This window comes from Heterodontus francisci, chromosome 13, assembly GCF_036365525.1.
Source record: "Heterodontus francisci isolate sHetFra1 chromosome 13, sHetFra1.hap1, whole genome shotgun sequence".
Lineage (NCBI taxonomy): Eukaryota > Metazoa > Chordata > Chondrichthyes > Heterodontiformes > Heterodontidae > Heterodontus > Heterodontus francisci.
This window is the reverse complement of record NC_090383.1, coordinates 71,211,505-71,234,262: the sequence shown is the minus strand read 5'-3', so window position 1 is coordinate 71,234,262 and position 22,758 is coordinate 71,211,505. Positions and strand designations below refer to the sequence as shown.

The 22,758-nt window shown below is 41.1% G+C and overlaps 1 protein-coding gene across 13 annotated transcripts in view; it reads right to left on the bottom strand.

The window, feature by feature from the left end:
- Positions 1 to 22,758, bottom strand: part of nrxn1a (neurexin 1a) — a 2,153,831-nt gene that overhangs the window by 210,882 nt on the left and 1,920,191 nt on the right. For all 13 annotated transcript variants that reach the window (XM_068044956.1, XM_068044955.1, XM_068044958.1 and 10 more), the window contains one exon: positions 16,694 to 16,865. In XM_068044956.1, coding sequence (XP_067901057.1) covers positions 16,694 to 16,865 — 172 coding nt within the window. The remainder of the gene's footprint in view (positions 1 to 16,693; positions 16,866 to 22,758) is intronic.

The window sequence follows — 22,758 nt, the reverse complement described above, 5'->3', positions numbered from 1 at the left end:
GGCTGATGATTCCTGTGCTCACCACATGCACAGTTTCACAGGATGAATACCATGAAAGCCATGCTGCCACATGAAATGTGATAGAGCAGACCATTGCTGTGCTGGAACAATGGGCAGAATTTTACCAGCTCCCGGGTGGCAGGCTGGAGGTGGTGGAGGTGGGGGAGTGCCCCGGTAAAATAGCAGGGAGCCAAATTGGGACAGCTCCCCGATGCAGTCCCGCCGCTGTTGGGACTGTGATACGGATTGGCTGCCTGTTCCAAGGAGGCAGGCAGCTGATTTGCATACTTGAAGACCCTATTAAGGACCATTTTACAGAGATGCTGGCATTTTGCCAATGAAGGAGAAGTCCTCCCGCCACATGGGGAGGTGGGGGGGGGGGGCACTAGCTCAATGGAACTGGCCTCCCTGTGGCAGCCTGTGGAGCCATTGCAGCCAGGAGTTCCAAGGCAAAAGGAGGGGGCTGCGGGCAGAGAAAGCAGTTCCTTCAGCCCCAACAATCTCCCAGGAGGGGTTTTCCCTCTGACCGTTGGCCACCCAAACATTTTTTTTTTAAACTTACCTGTCTGAGCTCCCAATGTCTCCTCCCTGCCTCTGCACCTCTCCTGGTGGCACTGCTGAGGCTTCAGAGCTGCCAGCCCTCTGACTGGGCTGGCAACATCAGCAGCCTACCTGCCCTCCTTAATTGGATGGCAGGCCAGTAGGTGGCCAGTCAGGCAGCCGCCTGTGGTAAAATTTCACGCTGACATCGGGGTCCTGAAGCCTGCGGTAAAACTCAGGCCAATGCTTCCGCTCCCTGGACTGATGGAGGAGCCCTGCAGTACTTGACAAAATGGTTGTCAAGATTCCTGGGGGTCTGCTGCATGCTGCATAACCACCCCATCATGAAGAGACTGCCTGTGCCACAAGCTATACAGCCAACAGATGAGGAGGAGGAGCATGAGGAGGAGGAAGAGGAGGAAGGGGAAGGGAGGAGGCAACCTTCGTAGGCACTTTCTGCCCAGGCTGTGCATGAAAACTCATCCAGTGCAATACCAGTAACCACAACCCCTATCCCCATTTGCTAACAGTTCCACACCTTACTTTTCCCTCTGTCATTGACCATCACAGCATCCCCTTGGCCACAATTCAAAAATAAAAGCCACAACAAAATAAATATTCCAAACCAAATTTATAAATGATTTCATACCATATTGCATACAGAAGTCAACTAATTACCCTAGTGTATTCCCATAGTCTCTGCTTTTCATATGGCTTTGCCTGTCCTACTGCTTCTACACAGTGTTATGCCAGTGGTTGCAGCATGGCTGGTGGAAGGTTGCTGATTTTCAGTGGAGGACACTGCAGATGATCTGGAGGATGATGTTGAACAGTTCTGAGCTAGAAGGCCTGTCTGCAGACATCACCATCTCAACATGGGCAGCAGTAGTTGGGTCTATCTGGCTAACAGGCAATAGTAAAGGCACTGGCAGAGGAGCAGAAGTGGAAGGACAAATGCTGTCTTCCTGGGAGAGGACAGAAGGTTTGTGCACTACGGAGCCGCTGACACTCCCTCAGCGTGGGGACTTGGCAATCTGCGTATTCTGCTGGAGCACAGATTGCTGGATTGCTGTGACACACTGCATGCCCCTTTGCACACTGTAATCTATGGTGGCAACAGTCTCAGTTTGCATGGCAGCAAGCTGACCATGCATGACTTTATTCTGAGCTGCTACTGCTGCACTCAGATGTTGGGTGGCTGTTGCTTCTGCTGCAATGGAAGCTGCGACATCTGCATCAGACACTGGCGGCTGAATTTTCCTAGTCCTGCAGAGGCAGGTTAGGAGGCAGGACTGGGAAGAAATTCGGAAAAGAGTGCACTTGGTTGATCTTGCTGGTGGCGAGGTGAGCACAGCAGAGGCTACCTGCCCGGCAGTGGCGGGTAGCCAATTAGGCGCATTATTGGGCCAATTGGAGGAGAGATGCCACTGTTACCAGATCTTCCCGATGGCAGCCGGGTCCCCCGCTGAGGGCGGAGCACAACATTGAACTGGAGGTGACCTCCCAGCAACGTGCTCAGGGAGCCATCAATGGCTCCTCTCCATCAACCCAGCATGGACCCACTGGGAGGCAAAAGACACAGCCGTGGCTGCAGGCCATCCTATGGAGGGCTTCCTCCTCCACAATGATGGCGTGACAGCCGTGGCTATGAGGGATATTTAACATTTTACAATCCTGTAGAGATCACCGCCATTTTGAGATGCCCTCACAGTCTCCTGCCTGTCTCAGCAGCGCCCACCTCTCCCGGTGGGGCTGCCAGCCAGACCCCGCTGCGAACCCTCCTACTGGGCCTCCCACTTTACTGATCAGCCCATCATACTTAATTGGACGGGGCTTCCAGAGGCGGCTTCTTAATTGGTCGCCTCTAGGAAGATCGGAAGCTACATCCTACCATGACCACTTCTGGGTTCCCAACCCAGCCAGGAAAATGCAGCTCTGCATCTTGGTTGGCTTCACAAGCTTGCATACAGAATTGGTCACAACTTCCATGCTGAAAGGGCTAGACTCCAAGATCTGCGCAATACCCTTTGCCAAGTTGGTGCTGGCTCCTCCATACTCCTTGATATTGACTGCAGGCTTTCTGGCAGATTTCCCAATACACCAAGCATTTTGTTGTGCATACCCTTCAGCTTTTTTCTGTGGCCTTCCCCATCAAAGTCCTCATCTATCCGTAAGAGTTCTTCATCGATTTGGCACCTGTGCTATCCTTGCCCATTTCCCTTGCTGCAGCATACTTATGCCCGTTGTCTCACCATACACAGATATTGACTCTAATCTATACTCGAGGATTCATGCAGTGTCAGTATCTAAGCTGGTGGCTGTGAGTGTGAAATCAAGTGACAGTTCTTTGTCTTCACCATCACCCCCTTCTTGCTGTTCCTCTACTGCCTGGCCAAGTTGCAGTTCTTGGATATCTGAAAGGATCAAAAGGAACATGGGTAACATTGTGTTGTCGTGGAGTGGGGGAGGGGGAAGTAAGAGAAGGGGAAGAAGCTACACCATCTGCAGCTTGTAAATGAGAAGATTGTGGGATAAGGGGGAAGTGGGATATGAGAATGAGGTGAGGTATTAGCATACTGTAACTGACTCAGCAGTGGACATCCTATTAATGGCCAGCAATTTCTCCTCCATGGCATTTAGGACATGTAGCTGTGCCTCATTCCTCCAGTTAGTTCCTGCTATCTCTGGTTGTGAGGCACCTTGTCCTGCAAAAGAGAGGGACGTATGCAGGGAAGGTCGTTCAATCTGTTTGGGTGATGTGGCAGTCATGGTTGATTAGCTGGCAGTGTGTGCAGCCAGTGAGATGTGGGTGTGAGGTCTACAGAGTGCTAAGTGTGTGAGGATGAGGTGAAGCATATGACTGTTAGGTATGAGGCCTGATTGATAGGGACTGTTGGTAGGTGAGTGATGTGCATGCGGTGATTTGAGCAATGGCTGAGGCTATTGGTGCAGTTGGTAAGATATGGCATTTGAAGATTAATTCACTGACATTGACCATACGTGTGAATTCATTGAACTGATTGCAGCGCTGTATTCAGGTCCTTGGGGCTTGACGCCTGACGGTGAACTCCAAGGATATCTGCTCCTACTGCTTATTGAATGGGTGTCTGCAGGGCCTCCTTCCCTCACTGTGGATACAGGACATCTCTCCTTCTTTCCACTTCCTTCACCAAGATGTCCACTGCAATGCCTGAAAACCTTGAAGCCCATGCTTTCCCATGTTGTGCCATCCCTCACTTTTTCCCAGGTCAGATTCTCTTCAATCACAACTCCCAGCACCTGCTGAAGCCACAATACACCTCCCTTTAAGAGGTGCAAGCTAGCTTTAAGTGGTGCTAGTCACTGTCGATATTGGCCTCATGATGATGTCTCCAGCCAATGAACAGTGCAGTTAGCGCTGACTGGATGCTGAAAGCATTGAAATGAGCAGGCAGCACGAATTTGGCATGACATCTGCATTGCAATCAACGGGCATGGGTTAATCACACATCGCGATCCCCATGCCTGTTTTCGTAGACTATCCAGTTAGGCCTCACAGTGTTTTTCCTGATCACTACAGAGGTGCAAATAGCTAACAATTGTGTGAAGCTAGCACATTTTTTTCCTGCATGATTTTCTTGGAATTAGAACTTGATAGTTGAACAGTTACGCAAGTAAAATTATTTTGTTACTTTATTCAATTTGTGATCATATTATAAACCTCCCCTTGATATCCTAGACATCTTTCAAATTGGGAAGCTAATGTTAGACAATGTTATAGTTTTAATTTATTAACATTTGATGTTGATAAACCTAGTTTAAAAAAATCAAATCCAAATTTCAGTACTTCAATGTACTTAAAATTTGCTACATTAGCGTGGACTTGCCTATTTTAACAATGTTAATAATCAATTTTTATATAAATAAACCATCTCCATTTAAAATTTGAAAGTCACAGTTTGAACAAGGGCTTCCTCAATGTCTGCCACTTGCATGAAAATGTCCAGGAGTACGAAAGTGTCTTCGCATTTTCTAAGAGTTATGCATGGTTTGAAGTCATCCAACTGGAACAATGGAAGGGCGGTCATTGTTTTGATGAGAGCTTGCAAACTCAAAGCCATAGGCACCAGAATTGATGGAAAATGGCATTCACAAGATAAAATCTGTTGCGTGTCAAAGCTCAGCTAACAGAAGGAGCCTGTGGCAAAGCAAGTACTTTAGTCTTTTTCACTGCATCTGAGAGTGGCATTTCAATTTGTGTATTTATGCCTCTAAGACATTTTATTATCCAACAGTAATCTATTTCAAATTGTACAATTTAAACTGTATACAATTTATTTGATGCTATTAGCCAGTTATGTAAACAGATCTCGTAGATAATGACTCAATAACAAAAAAATACACGTGCCTCCTATTTTCTTTCATTTTAGTGCAAAGTGATTTTTAACATTATTGTTTCTTTATGTGTTAAAAGTTTTTAAAAATGACACTATTTGTGCCAAAAAACAGCTAAATGCAAAGTAATTTTATACTAGATTTGCCTGCTTTATATTTTGTTTGCTAAAATGACATTTTCCCTGTATAATGAGGTTCTTTTTCTGGGCCACATAACAGCCAAGAGTTTCTGATTTGGGCACAAATGGCGATCCCTGCACAAATTGCACTCCAAATTCCATTTGTTTTGAGAAGTGTTTTTTTCCCCCAAGTTCACACTCAAACACATTTGCACATTGTTGAACATAAAATCTGACATGAACCAGCACAGTCAGGCAGTGTTTTGGAACATAATTTTTAAAAAAATAGAATTAAAAATACTCCTTAATATATTTAAGAGCGATAATCTGGTGCATCCGAAAATGGGTTTATCACAATAAATAATCATTTTTAATTCCCTTGTCTAGTCAACCACCCGAAAGTAGCCATTATACAAATCCATATACTTGTTTCATTGGCGTGCTGTGTACAGTGGTCAGTTTCTGAGTAAATCAAAAAAAAGCTTTTAAAACAGACCTATTAGTGTCCCACCTAAAAAATAGACTTAATCTCAAAAGCCTTCCGAAGGCCTGGTAATGGGTGCAATTAGTGGAAATTTGCCATGGTGGTTAATTCAAACTGGGGCACAGCCAGTTTTGTGGCCATGGTCGGCTTCCAGTAAAATGTATTTTTAAAGCAGCACAAAAGATTGTGGAAACTCGATTTGTGCTGGATGTAATTTGTGCTTGAAATTCCTCTTTTTTTTTGATAGCTTGGCCGGTTTTGGGCAATGTGCGCTGAAAAAAACCAGCACAACTTAGCAGAAATCACTGCCCAAAATATGTTTTATTGCTAACAAGACCATCTCAATGCAGTATCTGGAGAAGAAACTTCTAAATATCTTTTGGAACAAATGAAGTCAACAGTATTCATGGCAAAATAAAATAACTGTCCATAATTTTATAAATCATAAAAGGGTATGTTTAGCTATCATAAAAAAAGCTTTATTGACATTTTTATGTTAATCATTTAAAAGTTTGTACTGGAGAATTTGGCCTCCATACAGCTTTTATGTATCACTCTCCCTGTGAGAAGACTGTAGGGTTGAAATAACTGTTGGTGATAAGAGGGGATGAATGTTTAACACAACATTCCTTTGTCCCTTTAATAAAAGGGTTAACCCATGTAAAATAATTGAGTTAATGCCGTTATTAATGTAATAGTATTGGATGACTATTGTCCCCCTCATGTATTTAAATTTTCTCATAAAACTCTTCCTTCCCATCTTCATGGGATATTATAACAATAAAAGTGACATCAACTCAAAACAGGAAGGGCTGGATTTTGTTGAACTTCCGGCATCAGGCCCTTTGGGGGGTGGGGCCAGAAGATCGCACCAGCACGGGCCCGTCACGGTGCCTGACTCTGGGAATGCTGGGCCTGATCTTCCCAGTGCTGGGGAAGCTTCGTGGCAGCACATCTGCCGCTCTGCGGGGGGACCTGGATTTCAATATTCAAATCAGCTATTTAAATATATTTAAATGGAAGCTGGAGCAATCTTACCGACAGTTCCAGATCTTCTGAGCGATGTGCGACACTCCCGCACCTTCACTTTCCCGTCCGGAGAAAGCTGATGCCACCTCTGCATTTATAGTGAAGTGGCGGGGGTGGGGAGAAGGGGTCAACTCTGCATTGTCGGTGTAGTGGGGTTTGGAAGGGTTGAACTCTGCACTTAGAGCGGTTGGGATGGAAAAGGGGTAATCTATGCTTTTCTGGTGTAGTTGAGGGTGATCAAACTTTATTTTTTTGTTGCAATTGTGGGGGCAATGGGGTCAGCTTTGATCTGTCAACGCAGGCCTAGTAGCTCTTTAAAATTGGCGCCAGCGGCCGTGCAGAAACAGGCGATGCCATTGATGGCGTAGCAATGCGCGGCCCGTCCGTGTAGACCGCAATTTTATTTGCCCACCGTCATTCCCAGCAGCACGAAAACAAAATTCAGTCCAAAATGCCACCAAAGGAAAAGAGAGACTCTTATACATTATAAATGATAAGCCACAACTAGAATGTGTGCAGCAGTGTGACACATGGTCAAGAACTGGATGATTTTCAGAAATGGTAAAGCTTTAACTGGAGCAGGGAAAGCAAAGAGAAGACATAATTGATGTTTTTAAAATTATGAAGGGTTTTGATAGGATGAAAAAGGAAAGACTATTTCCTCTAGTTAAGGAACTAACGGTAGTCAATTTCAAATTGTCGATAAAAATGAGGCAGGTTAAAATAAATATTTTATTCAGAGGGTTGTTGGAGCATGAAGTATTTGACCACATGGTGTGTGTCGTTGACTATTATACCTTTGAAGGGAAAAGTGCACAAATATTTGAAGATGCAGGAATGCAGGCAGATAAGAGGGCAATGGCATTTGATTTAGATTGTTATAGCAGAGAGTGGTTGAACGGCTTCCTTCTGTGCTGTAAACATCTAGTTCTTTTGGCTTATCAAATCTTTGTAATACATTTCGAGTGCGCTATTATTCCCTGAAGCCAAAAAATGACTGGTGCAATATTAGCATAAATGCTTAATTAATTTGTATGAGATTCTTTCGCTGCTATTTTATCTGAGGAATTAAAGCATTTGTCTTAAACAGGTTAGGGGTTTATACAATAATATTGTGAATGGTAATTTCTAATTCAGGTTTTGACAATGGGGGAAATTGCATTGAGCTAAAACTTTTAAATCTCAGCAGTACTGTTTCAAACTGGTTAAGCAATTGAAAAAAAAACTTGCATGGAACAATTGTGTTACTACCAGGTGAGAAAGGTGTCTAGGGGTCCCTCTCAGCCTTCACCTGGTCTTACCGTAATGGTTTAATTTTTAAAACACCGTGTTTTTTGCTCCACTTGGTGAATCCTTGTTCACCGCTTTCCAATTATAAGGAAAGAAAACCAGCACAAACAGGCTTTCTTAGATTTGAAGAAGAAAAGTTGAAATGTATTAAACTTCAACTCTAATTCGGTTGATGCCTACGGATACACGAGGTGTCCATGCTAACATGCACACGCGATACACACATGCAGATAGAGACAGAAAGAAAACAAAAGAAATAAAGTGGAAAAGTTTGAGGCAATATCTAAGGAGATTTTTTGTTACAGTTCTTCGTGCTCATTCTAGAGTCCTTGATCTTAGGTAGTTCTTGCTTTTCATTGGGGTCCAGTATTCTTCTTAAACCTTGTTCGCTGTAGCAGACTTTTTCTCTCTTGGGGTTGATGTGTCTTCAGTGGATTCAGAGGCTTGTCAGAAGGAGATGGGAGCAGGCAGACAGGAGAGGCTGTGATGAGCCAGCCAGGAGAGATCTTCTCAGTCCAGAAGCATTTTGCTTTTTTTCCCCCAAAGTCTTTGTACAAATTCAAAAAACTCAGGTTCCCCGGCAGGTTAGTCACGTGACTAGCTGGTTTGACCATGTCCGTTTGTGTATTCAGCTATCTTAGCAGTCAACCTGGAATGTGTGCTCCCCCACCTTCAATGTCTGGTGAACAAAAGTCCATTGTGGGTTGAATGTGTCAGGGAATGGCTGCTTTGTCCTTCCAAACACTATCTGTTAATATGTAAATGTTTCTTCCAGCCACGGCTGATCTGTTTGCCAAGTCTTTTCTTCACCCCAGTAACAGTTTAAAATCGATGTTCATGACAAAATTAATGTGCCTCATTCTTGGCAGGTGGGGGCCTAGCAGGACAATTGGAAAATTGTATTTACATGCATTCCAGATGAAAGCTAATGTAATAGAAGAAAGGCCATTCTCTGATTTATTCTGAAGCAAGAGAATTGAAAAAAATAAGCTCACCAATTTTCTTTATGTGCTGTTTATAGCCATTGGCAAAATGATAAGTAAAATAATTCAAAGAGCTAACATTTAGATTGGCTTACCATTCATTTACTGTAGCAGAAACAGTCAAGAATTACAATATTTTATCCCAAAGACACCTGTGCCCTTCCAGTAAGTTTGCTATCAAATCATTAGCATGATCAGTGCGACAGACACCAGTAAAAAAGATTAACAAGACACTCAAGTAACATTACAATATTGTCCATCTACCAGAGACATAAGCCTGTTCTCGACAATATTTAATAATGTTTGGAAAATTTAGATTTCAGCAGATGCAGTCAAGTGGACTATTCATCGGGATCACTGACCTACAACATAAGCTGCAGTATCGTCACAAAACATATTGATTGGCACTAACTGTTAAAATGGCTTATGCGTGATTGCTACTCCAGTAGCCCAAAAAAGGATAATTGCAAACCATGCACAAATTGACCACTGGTATCTAACAATCTGTGTTATTATTGTATTGATGAAGGAGGAAGATTTTTCTATTCATGTGCACTATATCTTGCTTCTGGCTGTTGTCATCTATCATTATTGCATCACATGACCACTATTTCTACAGAAACATGTTTCAGAAAGGAGGTCTACACATTCTAGTCCTGACAAAACATATCAGTCAGACAAAGCAAACCGATCAAAATCAATGTTGTTTTGTGACATTAATTTGTATTAGATAAAACATCACAGCTTGCTACCAGCTTGCATGGATACCTCAGAATGGTTCAGTACGTTACAATAATTACTAAAGCATTTCCAATTTTAAGAAGTGAAACTTTTCATTGTTACATCTGATATTTGACCTGGGAACTTGAAAATATTTTCTATATTTCCATGGGCTGAATTTTACTAGCCCTCTGACATTGGATGCCGTGGCGGGGAGGCCTGGAAAATTCTTCCAGGAGAGGCCGGCCACAACGCCCGATGCTGAGAAGCCCCGGCTGCATTTTACCGGTGGCGGTGAGGCATCTGAGCAGACCCCCCGTCGAAAATTAATTAAAACACATGCAAATAAATTTTCCTTGTCCCAGCAGCCGTCCCATGCCGATAATCAAGCCGCTGGCCGGAGCTCCTGCACCTTCGGAACTCCATTCAGGGTTCCAAAGCGTGACACTGGTGGGGACAGGGGAGGAGTAAAATTATCAGGGCAGTTGGTGGGGGTGGGGGGAGCGGGAAAAAGTGTTTCCATTGGCTGAGGAGATGGTGGATGGGGCTGAAGGGCAAATATTATAAAGTTTGGAGGTGAAAGGTTGTTACCGGCAAAAATGATCTTTCGGGGGGAGAGGGAAATAAATACTTTGTTTGATCATTAGAGGGCTGGAAGAGGGGCTTTGATGTTCAATTGACAGTTTTTATTTAAAGTAAAGGTGCTGTGCTCTTTAAAATTTTAAATTGCCAGTAAGGGCTTGGGGATGGAACGACTACACCCTCTATGTCATTGGGGGCGGCTGTTCCGCCCCCTCCATTTAAATGAGCTTCCACGTGTGATATAGCGGGGGCTCAGTGACGGGTGGTCTACTCGGGCGGACCAGCAGCTTCAAAGCGCGCTGCTGTGATCGGCATGTATCTAAATTTATTAGGCAACAAATAGGTCTATTTTCCTACAAGACCTAACATTCCCACAGACCAAAAGCCTCAATTGCCAGTGTGAGAGTTGTAAATTCCATTAAAAACACCTCCAGTAATGGTCTAACTGAGGCTGGGGCCCAGATATTGGTTCGCATCCAACTTCATCTGAAATTGGTCATCTTGTGTCATCAGAACATGACCAGAGTGCTAGGGAACCCAGTTGTACCCAATGAGGTAGTGCACCTGTCATGCAGGAGATGAAGATTGTTTGGTAGGGATGCTACCACTGGAACAACTGTGATTCTGGGGGTGGGGGGATGGAGGTGATGATGAAGTTATCGAGAAGGGGCAGAGCAGCACTACAGCGGTCTGCAGTTTTAATGTGGAGGCAGAAGGAGCACTCCTGTTCCATCTGACGTCATGTTCAGGTAAGTAAACATGTTTTCACTTACCTATTCACTGACATTGTTGACGGACCAATGGTTTGGCTACTCTGCGTCTGAGAGAACTGACCGCAGCATGTATGATGCTCGACAGCCAACCATTTTTGAGAAGGGGCCTGAAACAGCCCATGCATATTGGGGTCCTAATGCCTGTTTCTAGTGGGCACCTTACATGACTACAGGGCACCCTAACCAATATGGTGTAGTCTGCGTACCTGGCACTGAATGAGTCTGCACACCATTTTCTGTGCAAATTTTCATCTGATAAATGGGCCCTGCACAATCTAGTGTTTCAGCCCCTGAAAGTGTGCAGTGAATTACAAGTGGGAATCCACAAATAATGCTCCTACTAATATACTGCAGCAAAACTGTACAGGACAGCCATGCTTAGCCTGGCTTCTTATATATGCTTATTAGCCATGGAGTTAGAATGTAAACTAGCTCCATGACAACATATTGAAATATAATCTTTTTGACACTAAGAACTGAACTGGAACAGTGAGTGCATTTTTAGTATGGATAAGATTGTGCTGCAATCAGTATAATTAGTTATGGTTTTTAATATGTAAAGTTGCAATTAGTCACAGAGGTACAAATTTAAACTAGCTCATGGGACGTAACTAAAATGCAATGCATCTGGTGCTGGACCTGTCTTCATTGTTTTATTTGGAATTTTCTCATTTTTACATTGGTTTATTTATTGGTTGAATTCTTGTTGTGCTTTTAATCTCATGCCAAATATATCAAAGAAATACCTGCCATCATAATGGTCTGTCTTTTCACTAGTTAACTAATAAAGAAAAACCATGAATTGTTTTCTAAATAGAAGTAAAGTGAATTTGTCCATGACTGACTTATGATTTCACCATTTGTCAGTTGTCTACTGAGCCTCATCAGTAGAATATAAATTATTTTTCATGCCTGTCCATGACATTGCTGCTATTTCCTTCCAGCACCATGAAAAATAATCATAAATTATTTTGGTGCCAAGAAATAACAACAACCATAATTACAACTTACATATGAAATTATCAATAGTAACTTGAAAGCAATTAGCTGATGCAATTAATCTTCCAAAACCTGATTACATATTTTCTTTTTTTGTGCCAACAAAGTTGTGGTTGGAAGTTTGTGCTTCGGTTTCCTTTGCATGCACTTTATTTAGAGATACAGCACTGAAACAGGCCATTCGGCCTACCGAGTCTGTGCCGACCATCAACCGCCCATTTATACTAATCCTACATTAATCCAATATTCCTACCCCATCCCCACCTTCCCTCAATTCCCCTACCACCTACCTATACTAGGGGCAATTTATAATGGCCAATTTACCTATCAACCTGCAAGTCTTTGGCTGTGGGAGGAAACCGGAACACCCAGCGAAAACCCACACAGTCACAGGGAGAACTTGCAAACTCCGCACAGGCAGTACCCAGAATTGAACCCGGGTCGTTGGAGCTGTGAGGCTGCAGTGCTAACCACTGCGCCACTGTGCTGCCCTTTTTTGTGCTTAGAATTCAGCAGTTCCATTCATGTGCCCCATGTTAATAAATTCGCAGGTACAGTCCACAAATTCAACAAATTGACTGGTGCATTGCATGAATCCAGTTCTGTTTGATTTCTTTCTTGGTAGAAAACCCAACCAACCAACATAGATGAAAGCTCAGGAAACTTATCACCAACCAGAGAAGCAGATGGAGCTTCTATAGCAGATGGTCAAAGCTGTATTGAAGGAGTGTCTTTAATCTTGTAAAAAGTCTCTTGCTTGATTATTATTAAAAGATACCTTTATTTAACAATCTGCAAGCTTGTATCAATCATTAGTTAAACAGGAAGGATTTTCAATAGTTTTCTCAGGACGTCAATTTGTTTTATTTTACGAAGTTCGTAGAACAAATTTAAAGTGGCTTTCAGCAAAACAGAGTACTGTAACTTTTCTATGATACATCTTTTTTCACCCGAGGTGAATATAGCTGTATATTGCATATGTCAAAGCAATTAATTTGTTCTAATACCTTGGGCAAAAAATGCAGATTGATTTCTGTGCAGTAGGCTCCTTCCCTTTCATAAAATTAATGTTCATGCCAAAAAATTTGTAAAGCATGCCAGGGAAAGATAACTTCAACAGCTTTAGATAATTTGATTCATTTAGTACAGTAACACTGTGAAATTCATCTCTTGGTGTACAGTAGTATACAACTGATTTTGTGACTTTGATCTTTTTTCATATTCAGTGCATTTCTGGGCTAGAACGGTTAGACTGGTTGAACAGGCTGTTATCTGGCTTATAATAGCATTGGTTACATTTTTATGGATAGATGTGAAATGTTAGTGCAAAGTTCATTAGAATCATAATACAGCACGGAAGGGGACCATTCAGCCCATCATGCCTGTGCTGGCTGTTTGAAACAGCTATTTCTCTACAGCACACCCCCTATATTTTCTTCTTCAACTATATATTTAATTCCATTTTGAAAAATGAGTATTGTTAATTTTTGACTCCTTGTTCCAGGAAGACCAGCTACCCTCTGGTGAACTGCCCAAATGGACATAAGTAGACACTGGATGCTGGCAAGCTATTAGACAGTGCAGTACAGACACACCCAGACCTCACTCACCTAACATCCACATACATGCACTTTCCACCAGAAGCTGCTTGTGGAAACAGAACAGGATCCCCGCATTTAAGGGCATATCAGCTGAAATCAGCGAGCTCAGCTACAACCAGAATTTGCAACCTTACTAGTTCATACACCTCCAATCAACACTGCTCAGTGTATTTACCAACTCAGTCATCAGAAGAGTTTGAGAAGAATGTTTGCTAAAGTGATTGCATATGAGATACAGAAGACTATTCCAGATGCTTCCTAAAAATGCAAATCAATGTTTATTCATGCACTGCAATAGTTTATCAATATTATAGATTATCTTAAATGTCTTGGTCCTTATTATGAATTCTTAAAGTTCATTATTATAGTTGCCAGTATGTTTTTAATCTAACTCAGGTTAACAAATTTTGTTTAGCTCTTACTATAGTTTTAGAGTCAAACATACTAGTAATAACTTCAGTATAAACGTGAGACAAAAAGCTGCGTGTTAGTGTTTAGATAACTACATGATTTTTTTCCCCCATTTTGGCACAAGTCACCAATCAATACTTATGACTCTGCCATGCTTATGCAGAACTAAAGTTCTCATTTTCTAGTTTCATGATCAAATATTGTACCTTAGTCACAATATGCATGGCAATTGCTTAAAAAGTCTTAAGAACATTTTTTTTGTAAAAACAAGTCAACATGCTTTGAATCTGATCATACAAAGGTTAGGAATGCACTACATCTTTCATTTCCTTTCTTCGTGAACTTCAACCTATGTTTTACCAACTCTCAGCTTATGTTATTTGAAGTGTAGCCCAACCAATAGTTTCCTCAGTGCTTAGAGGAGACATTCAGGAGCTCTAGCATTTTGATCACTGAACAGGATAGGAGAATAGAGAAAAATAAATAATGGCCTGGATTTTATAGAGCCCTCAACATTAGGATCTGTGGTAGGCTGGGGGCGGTGGGGGCGTGAAGATTGTCCCGGATGAGGCTCGCCACAGACCTCAATGCCAGCAGGGCCAAATATTGCTGGTGGCAACAGGACCGCCATTTCAATATTTAAATAAATTAACTTACCTGAATAAATGAGTCTCCCGTCGCCTCCTGAAGTGCCGCCACAATATTCACCCTGGCGGTCAACACTGCCGCACCTTCGGATTCCCGTCCGGGGAAATCAGGTGCAACACTGGTCGGAAGAGGGGAGGAGGTAAGTTTCTCAGCGCGGGGGCCAGTGGGCAGGGTGTCAAATGAATGTCATGGGCGTAGGGAATGGTGGGAAGGGTTATAGTTTAAAGTTTACGCAGTTTGTAGGGGGAAGGTCAAATTGTAAAGGTAAGTGTTTTTTTGGGGGGGAAAGGCAAATAATTAATTTAAATGATATTGGTGGGTGGGAGAGGGGCAAAAGACATGTATTTATTTATTTTAATTCAATGTCACTTTCAATATTTAAATGTCCCAGTAGGGCTGACAGCCCTTTAAAAATGGCATCAGCACCTGCACACAGACAGCTGACGCCATTGCCGGGGACGGACAGCCTGCCCCCCTCCACGTGATCAGGGCGGGGGGGGGGGGGGGGGGAAGGCATGGCCCGCCCTGGCTATTTAAATGAGCCGCCGCGCTTGGAATCGTGTCAACTCTTTGGAGCATTTTTTTCGCCCACTACTGATTTCGTCGGCAGGCTTATAAAATTCATCTGATTATCATGTCTTCAATTACTTCAGTGCCTGGGCTAACAAGCACTTTACATTGGTGCTGAAAATTTTGGTTTTGAATGAAGGGCAATGCTTTGTAAATCACTTTTTATTCAAGAGTTGCTGGTATTCCTTTTAAAGACCAATTCATTCATTGTAATCACTTTATAATTTCTTTGTAACTTACTGTGCTATGCATTTAAAAGCTTCTACACCAGACTGCATATTTGATTGTTTCAGGAAGGTATAATGTCAATAAGCTGTTAATACCCTCTTAGATATTATACATTCACATTCAAAGGACCAGGAAAGAATTAAGTTGCTCGTATGTTGTTACTAATCTTCTTTATGTAAACCTGAATGCATTAGGTGGATTATAAATAAACAAAGCAACAAAAGAAACAAAATACATACACCACAAACTATGCAAACACAGAGACTTATAAATAGAACTTTAATTTGGGCAAGTTTCCAAAGCCTAATTGTGCATGAATTATTCTATTCACACTTTTATTTGAATAACTGGGGGCTAGTTCAAAAGAATAAGGGGTAGAAATTTATTTGAGCAATTGCACAAAAAGGGTGGTATTGGATTGGCCACCCATTATACGCAGAGCCTGCTATTTAATTCCATTGACTGCAATGGAACTGAATGCCAGGTGCTGCATTTAATGGGTGTTCGATCTGACACCACTCATTGTGTGTCACCGCCCAAGTTGAATCTCTACCCGTAAGACACTCTTTGCTTTGTGGATTATATGCATTGACAGTTGATACTTCCTGTGATCAAATACTTCTGAAACTAAAGTAGTTAACCTTATGTAATCACAAAGCACCATTACCATTTTATCATACAGCATCAACACTTCACATCTGAAAGATTCTATATTCGTGATTTTCAAACTGCCCTTTGTTCTTTGTAGAAGTTTCACCATTTGAAGCTGAATTTTTTCAGCAATATGAAGCAATTTGGTAGTAAATTCATTATAGATAGCCCATTTGCTTCAGTTAAATAAAATAAAATACCTAACCTGATCAAATGCAATATGACTTTTCACACTAACTAAATGCTTAACCATTTTGTAGAACAAATTATTATGAAACCCTGTTCTAAATTTCCTTTTCTTTTCCTCACGCAGCTTTTGTCAAAGCCTTTCCACTGTTTGACCATTAAATTAATATTGAGGTGTTGGCATTTAACATATTTACATCTGTTTGTCATCAAGTTCACTGACAACTTGGATTTTATGTGGCAATTGACATTATAAAATGAAACATCAATGCTTAGTTCAGCCTTTTTCCATTTATGCCTTTCCTGCTAATCAATTGAGCTGTCTTGTGCATCTCACAGACTCAGTAAAGCTGATATTTTTTTGGTAATGATTTGGATCTGCAGGTAACCACATAGCTGTGAATATTACTTTGCCACCTATTTTGTACAGAACTTTGAATGATATATATATACAAGTAGACATTATTTATGTAAATATATCTTTGTACTGCCTTTGAGTACGTACCTGATGGATAGCGTTCAATGACTGGCCAGTTGTCCACCTGTAGAGTGGCATTACCACCGCTCCGTGTAAACCGTACTATATGGTACTTTCCATCATTTACAATACCACTTGATTCTTCAATGGTGATGTCATCTGTTCCAACATTAAAAATAACCTGAATTTTTCCTTGTTCCTGCAAAGAAATGGATAGAGATGGTTACCCATACTGGCCATATGGTGTTGTACAAATTTTTCAATGGTAATGTGAAACAGTGGCATTTGTAATACCAGCTATCACAAAATCTGCTATAAATAATTATAATGGGGAAAATGGTTATATCATGAAATGGCTTTGAAAGTTTCAATAAAATTCCCAGTTTGTTCTGCCACAGGTCAAAACGACACGATCTTGGAACTGATTCAAAGCAAATTGTCAATTACACTGAAAAAAAAAACAGTTAAAGAGTCCACAAATACATGACAGTGATCCTAAACCTAACATTGCCATGGTTTATTGTGCATATTGCACTACTACTAGGAAGTAGCCACCTGCTGCATCACATTGTTAAATTATTATTTATTTTTGCTCATCTCATCAAAAGAAAAAATGAAAACAGATAGAATCAGTATTTCTGTTCTTTCCGCCCTTTGTTGGAGGGTACAACAGAATGATAATCTTTTGCTGCCTGTCTTTTTGTGCCAAATTTTCTCATTTTCCTATCTGTAAGGGGTTCACACTGAGCAGGGTTATGGTTCTGCAGGTGTCAGTTAGCCTCTATTTCCTCACCCATCTGCCTAATCTACATATATATGACTAGTTATAGTGTTGCTTTGGCTGGTTGTTCACCCACCACACTGAGGCCTATTCTCACCTGACATCCACTCATGCACTTTCCAGTGGAGGTCAGTGGATCTAGTTTAGGCTGTTATATTTGAGAGCACAATTGCCCATTTCTGGTGAAACAGCAAGTTCCACTCATTCATCTAAGAGTGGCAAGAACTCATGAAAAGTGGATAGAGTGGACCACAATACAATAATAATTAATAACAATTATAAACTCATTTTGTAATTAGGTAAAAATATGTCGTTACACCCCAATTAAAAATGTTAAGGAAGCGCATAATACAATATTGTACTAGGAGAGGCAGGACACTTCATTAACATATTTAAATCAGTCTCTCACAGTGCAGTTGAAGCCTGATTTAAATTTAACATTTACCAGTCAGGTTCACAAGGGCTTGGGAAGCCTGGCAGTGAGCTAGAGATTGGAGCTGCTGGTTCAAAAAGGCAAGTGCTTTTTATAGCACTGCTTGCGGGCCAGGAAGAGCAAGAGTGCTCCCCATGGCCCCTCAAAGAAGCCTTTGGCCTGCACTCGGCCAGCTGCTGCCTCTCTCTCCCCCCTGTTGTGATCAGTGACTTCTGCCACCACTCAACTGTGATCTTTCGTTCCCTCCCTGCTGATTCCCTGGCAGCTGCCCAACCTATCAATTTACCTGGTTGCCAAGCAGGAAATGGAAGAAAAAAAATGAAGTCCTGCCTAGCCAAGTCTTCCCTGCATTCTGCCTGCCTCTTTGTAAATATCAGGACCACAATGCCTGTTGTTACAATTTACCAATGATAGGATTTATAATGCTATGTACTCCACATAGAATCTAAAGGCCATCAGGCTTGTAACATAGTATTTGTGCCCGGTGCACCATGCCATAAATGTAGATTTCTGTCCACCGTTCCTTTCATGATAAGTTCCTGTTCTTGGCTATGCCACCCATGGAAGACACTGAGCCATAATTGCACATTTCAGCAAGTGAAGTTAAATTGCCTAATAAATGATAAGTGGTGGACAAGTTAACTTTGAAGCCTGAGAGCAGCATACCCACCAAAATTTTGGCCATGGCATTGTGTAAACTATGGGAGGACAGGAATACTAAAAAGAATGAGAAAAACTTAATTATAATGGGGAAAATGGTTATATCATGAAATGGCTTTGAAAGTTTCAATAAAATTCCCAGTTTGTTCTGCCACAGGTCAAAACTACACGATCTTGGAACTGATTCAAAGCAAATTGTCAATTTCAAAGGCTCTGACATTGTCCTGTGTGTTACAAGCATTCAACCATTTTATGGGATCATATAAAATTTCTCTTTTTGCTATTTTAGTGATGGAATTAAATAGTTTCAAATAAATGAACTGACATTTACACTAATATGATGAAGAAAGTAATTTCAAATGATCATGTTAAGCATTTAACTGCTAAAATCCCACAGCATAATTTCAGAACCTGAGCAAGCAGAGAATGTCAGGTGTGGGTAGTGGAATATACTGGTGCTTTTCTGAGGTTGGGGTTGAGACACATTGTCAGGGCAGAATAGCAGAAACTGCAGCCTATGTCAGGGTAGTGTTTCATGTTGACACCTCCCTCAGTCTGTGAGAACAGAATTCAAGACAGAAGTAAAAAAAATCCTGATAATTAATGAAAAATAAGTATTCTTCTTGCCCTAGTCTGCCAATAGCACTGTTATCCAGGTAACTGGCTTCCATACACTAAAACCAGACACTGAGTAACTGATTGTCAGTTTGAAAGTGAAACCGACCGGCATAGCTACTGATAGAATGAGAAATGTATTAGTACATAGGAGGTTTGTTGTGAATCTTTAGGGACCTAGCATAATACTGAGTATATCTCCCAAATTAAGTTGTTGCAGAATTAGCAATTGTGCTGAGCGAATCCACTTCTGGGGGAAGATTTCTACACAATTGGGTATCAATAGCGGAACTTTGGCAGAACTTTTTATAATATACATGGCCCAGATTTATAAAAGTAATTCCCTGGCCTATTCATTATATTTTTGGCAGTTTTACACATTTTTTGTTAAATGGTTCAGTAGTCTTGTCAAAATATTAAAGGACAAAGGCAACTGTAGTCCCCACCCCTACAACACAATGACACTTTTTTCAGCTGACAGAAGTGGTATTCACTGTGACAAAGTGCCATCCTTTCCACAATATACATGTGGGTCAATCACCTATGGGACATATGCCAGTCACAATGCATCATGTTAAAAAAAAAACTGGCTCCCTTTTTAATCCTCCCAATTAAACAGAAATCAAACTCACAACAACTCCCACTTACCAAAACCGCCAAAATGGACAATGACCCAACTGTAATGTTGTGGTGTTTTGAAATTGTAATTGTATTGTACATTGTGTACTCTAATGCTGCTGTGGAACACACATGCCAGCAAAGTTAAAGTGAAACTAAACACAGAATAAAGAAGCCTTTATTATGCTCAACAGCCTGCAGTCTCTGTCTGTCTTTGAATACTGAACTTGGCTAAACTTCACTCCAGTCCCCAGGACATCACACCAACCATGGAGGATCAGAGTCCTGAATTACTGTGTTGGTTCTCCTGATTTCCTGCCTTGACCAGTAGGAGACCAATATAACAGAAAATGGCTATTTACACTGCGCTCTGGTGATTTTGATGATCTCCTGCTTAAGTTGTAATGGGAGATTGGACAATCCCTGCAGAATTTCAGCACTCAATTAAGCAAAGATGGTATTAAGTCCCAGTTGAGCAAAACCAAGAGATAACAGCTAATTATCATGATCTCTAAAAGCATTCTGTTCCTTGTATGTATACAATTGTCTCATGAACATGATTGTTCCACTTTACTCTCCTGTAAGTGCATTCTGAAATTCTGTACCGTGACTTCATAAATTACTTGTGTTTATTCTGGAAGACAGTTCTGGTACTATATAGAATGATGAATACGTTTGTGACTTACTAAAAGTAATTTCAACTGTGAAAGTCACAAATTTTCAGGTGCACAGAAAATGCAAGGAATCATCAATCATAATATAACTGCAATAAGAAATCATAGTAAAAGGTGTGACTTTGGTCATCTATTTTTCATTCATTGTGAACGAAGAAGTAAAGAAAGAAGGAAAAAAGAGGACTTGCATTTACATAACTGTTATTACATCAAGACATCATGCATTGCTTCACCATCAATAGGTGTGCTCAGTGCAGTTAGCAGGCAGATACAGCATCCAAATTTCATAGAACAATGTTCCACAAATATTAAATGAATGAATGCCCAATAAATGTGTTTTTGATGCTGTTTGTTGAGGGAAGAATATTGCAGAGGACAGCTGGAGAACTCCCTGATCTCTGAATACTGGCAAGGGATCTTTTGCACCTGCTTGAAAAGGCAAAAGGGCCCTCAGTTTAGCAACTTATCTGAAAGGTGGCATCTCTGACTATATAGCATTTCCTCACTCAGGTAAATGTTAGCCTGGAGTCTATGTTCAAGGCCTGGAGTGGGCTTCAATTCACAACCTTCTGTGTCAAGAATCCCATATAATTACCTGAGAGAAGGGTTACTGAGGAAGCAAGGAGTAACTTTAGACATATAGGTAAGCAGCAAAACAAAAGCAATAGCAGAGTGGACTCGACAACTATCATTAAGTAAAATCAATTAGTAGCTAAAAGAAATCTGGAGTACTAAATCCTTCAAAGTTTCAAGAGAAGGAAACTAAGAAAATGTGGCTACTGTGGAATGCAGTAAAGACACAAACGTTTTTCTAGCCTTTAAGAAAGCATGCATAACATACAACAAAAGTTATCACTATGCATAATGTTACACTTTGCAGACCAAGTAAAATCAAATACACAATGTGGGGGAAATATTTGAGAAGTTTAATATGGATGTAGTCGCTGAAATTAAACAAATGAGAGAGAGATGAGATGCTACCATTAAATAGTTATACTACAAAAAATATATACTAAATAGAGAAGGGTATGTTATGTCTGAGTGACATCGCAAGAGATTAAAGATCTGAACTGCAGGAGTCTAAGGTACAACTGATTGGATACTCAAAAGCAGGCATACCAGTGTTGCCAGAAACATGTATAAGAATTCTTAATTTTTAACTTCTCGCGATGCCAACTGATATTCGGTGAAGTTTAGGTCTTTGTTTGTTTGAGAAACTCTATCTTGTGAAAAGGGTGCTGGTTGTAAAGGCTCAAATGATATGGTATATGGAACATATAAGAAATATAAAGATTTATTTAAAAGGTCGGGCTGTTTGCCAGGGAATATTGAATAAAGATTAACAAACAAGCTACCGTAGTAACTCTCCCAGGCTGAAAAGTATGGTTTGCACTGCAGGATAAGTTGCAAATGCAGTCAGATAGAATGGAAGGCTTAGAGATCAGAAACAAAATAGGTGAATCAACAGCGTGCAATTATCAATAATTATTGACAAAAGGAATGGTAAATTGATGTGTTGCACAGGTAGAAATATTTAGTCGTGATGCAGGATTGAAAGTTTCAAGTTCAACTCAGAGCCAAAAAAAAAGTCCAAGAATTTACATCTTTTTAACCCAGTGTGAATGGCTGGGGAGGGGGCTGAAGTCAGTAATTTGGCATTTCAAGCTTTCAGCACATGAGGAAATCATGGCAGTTTTTTAATAACTTAATTTTGTCATTCTTGAGTCCACAAAAAATACACACATTCTCAAGTTGTAGAATGTAGACTGCTTTGAACGTCAGACTTACAGATACATTCATTAATGGTCTCACACAAATACACTGTTCCTCACAATTCTGAGGAATTACTGACACTTGGGGTACAGTTACTTGTGGGCAGTTACTCATAGGCAGGGTCAAGATCTTACTTGTCAGGAGGCTCAGGTAACACATTTGAGGAAATGAGAGAGTCATGAGGGATGAGGAGCTGTTCATTTTGAAGTGAGCATAAGGACATTTAAGCATTTAGACTTGAGATGGTTGACGTAATAGCTTGCAAGAAAGTACCACCAGGAAGTTTTGTTGCCCCAGGAGCAGTCTATGCATCACTTGCTCTGCTTGCCAGACATCTCACAGGTTCTTTGTCCACATACTTTTGTGTGTGGGGAGAGCAAGACCAACCAAAGGCTCCTTTTATCCCTCAAACCCCTTTCCCCATGCTCTTTACTCTCCAATATCAAGTACAAAGAGCTCATAGACTTTTTGTCTTTAATATTAAGATCATCAATGTCACTGCCTCTGCAACTAACACCCCATCCTCTTACCTCTACTT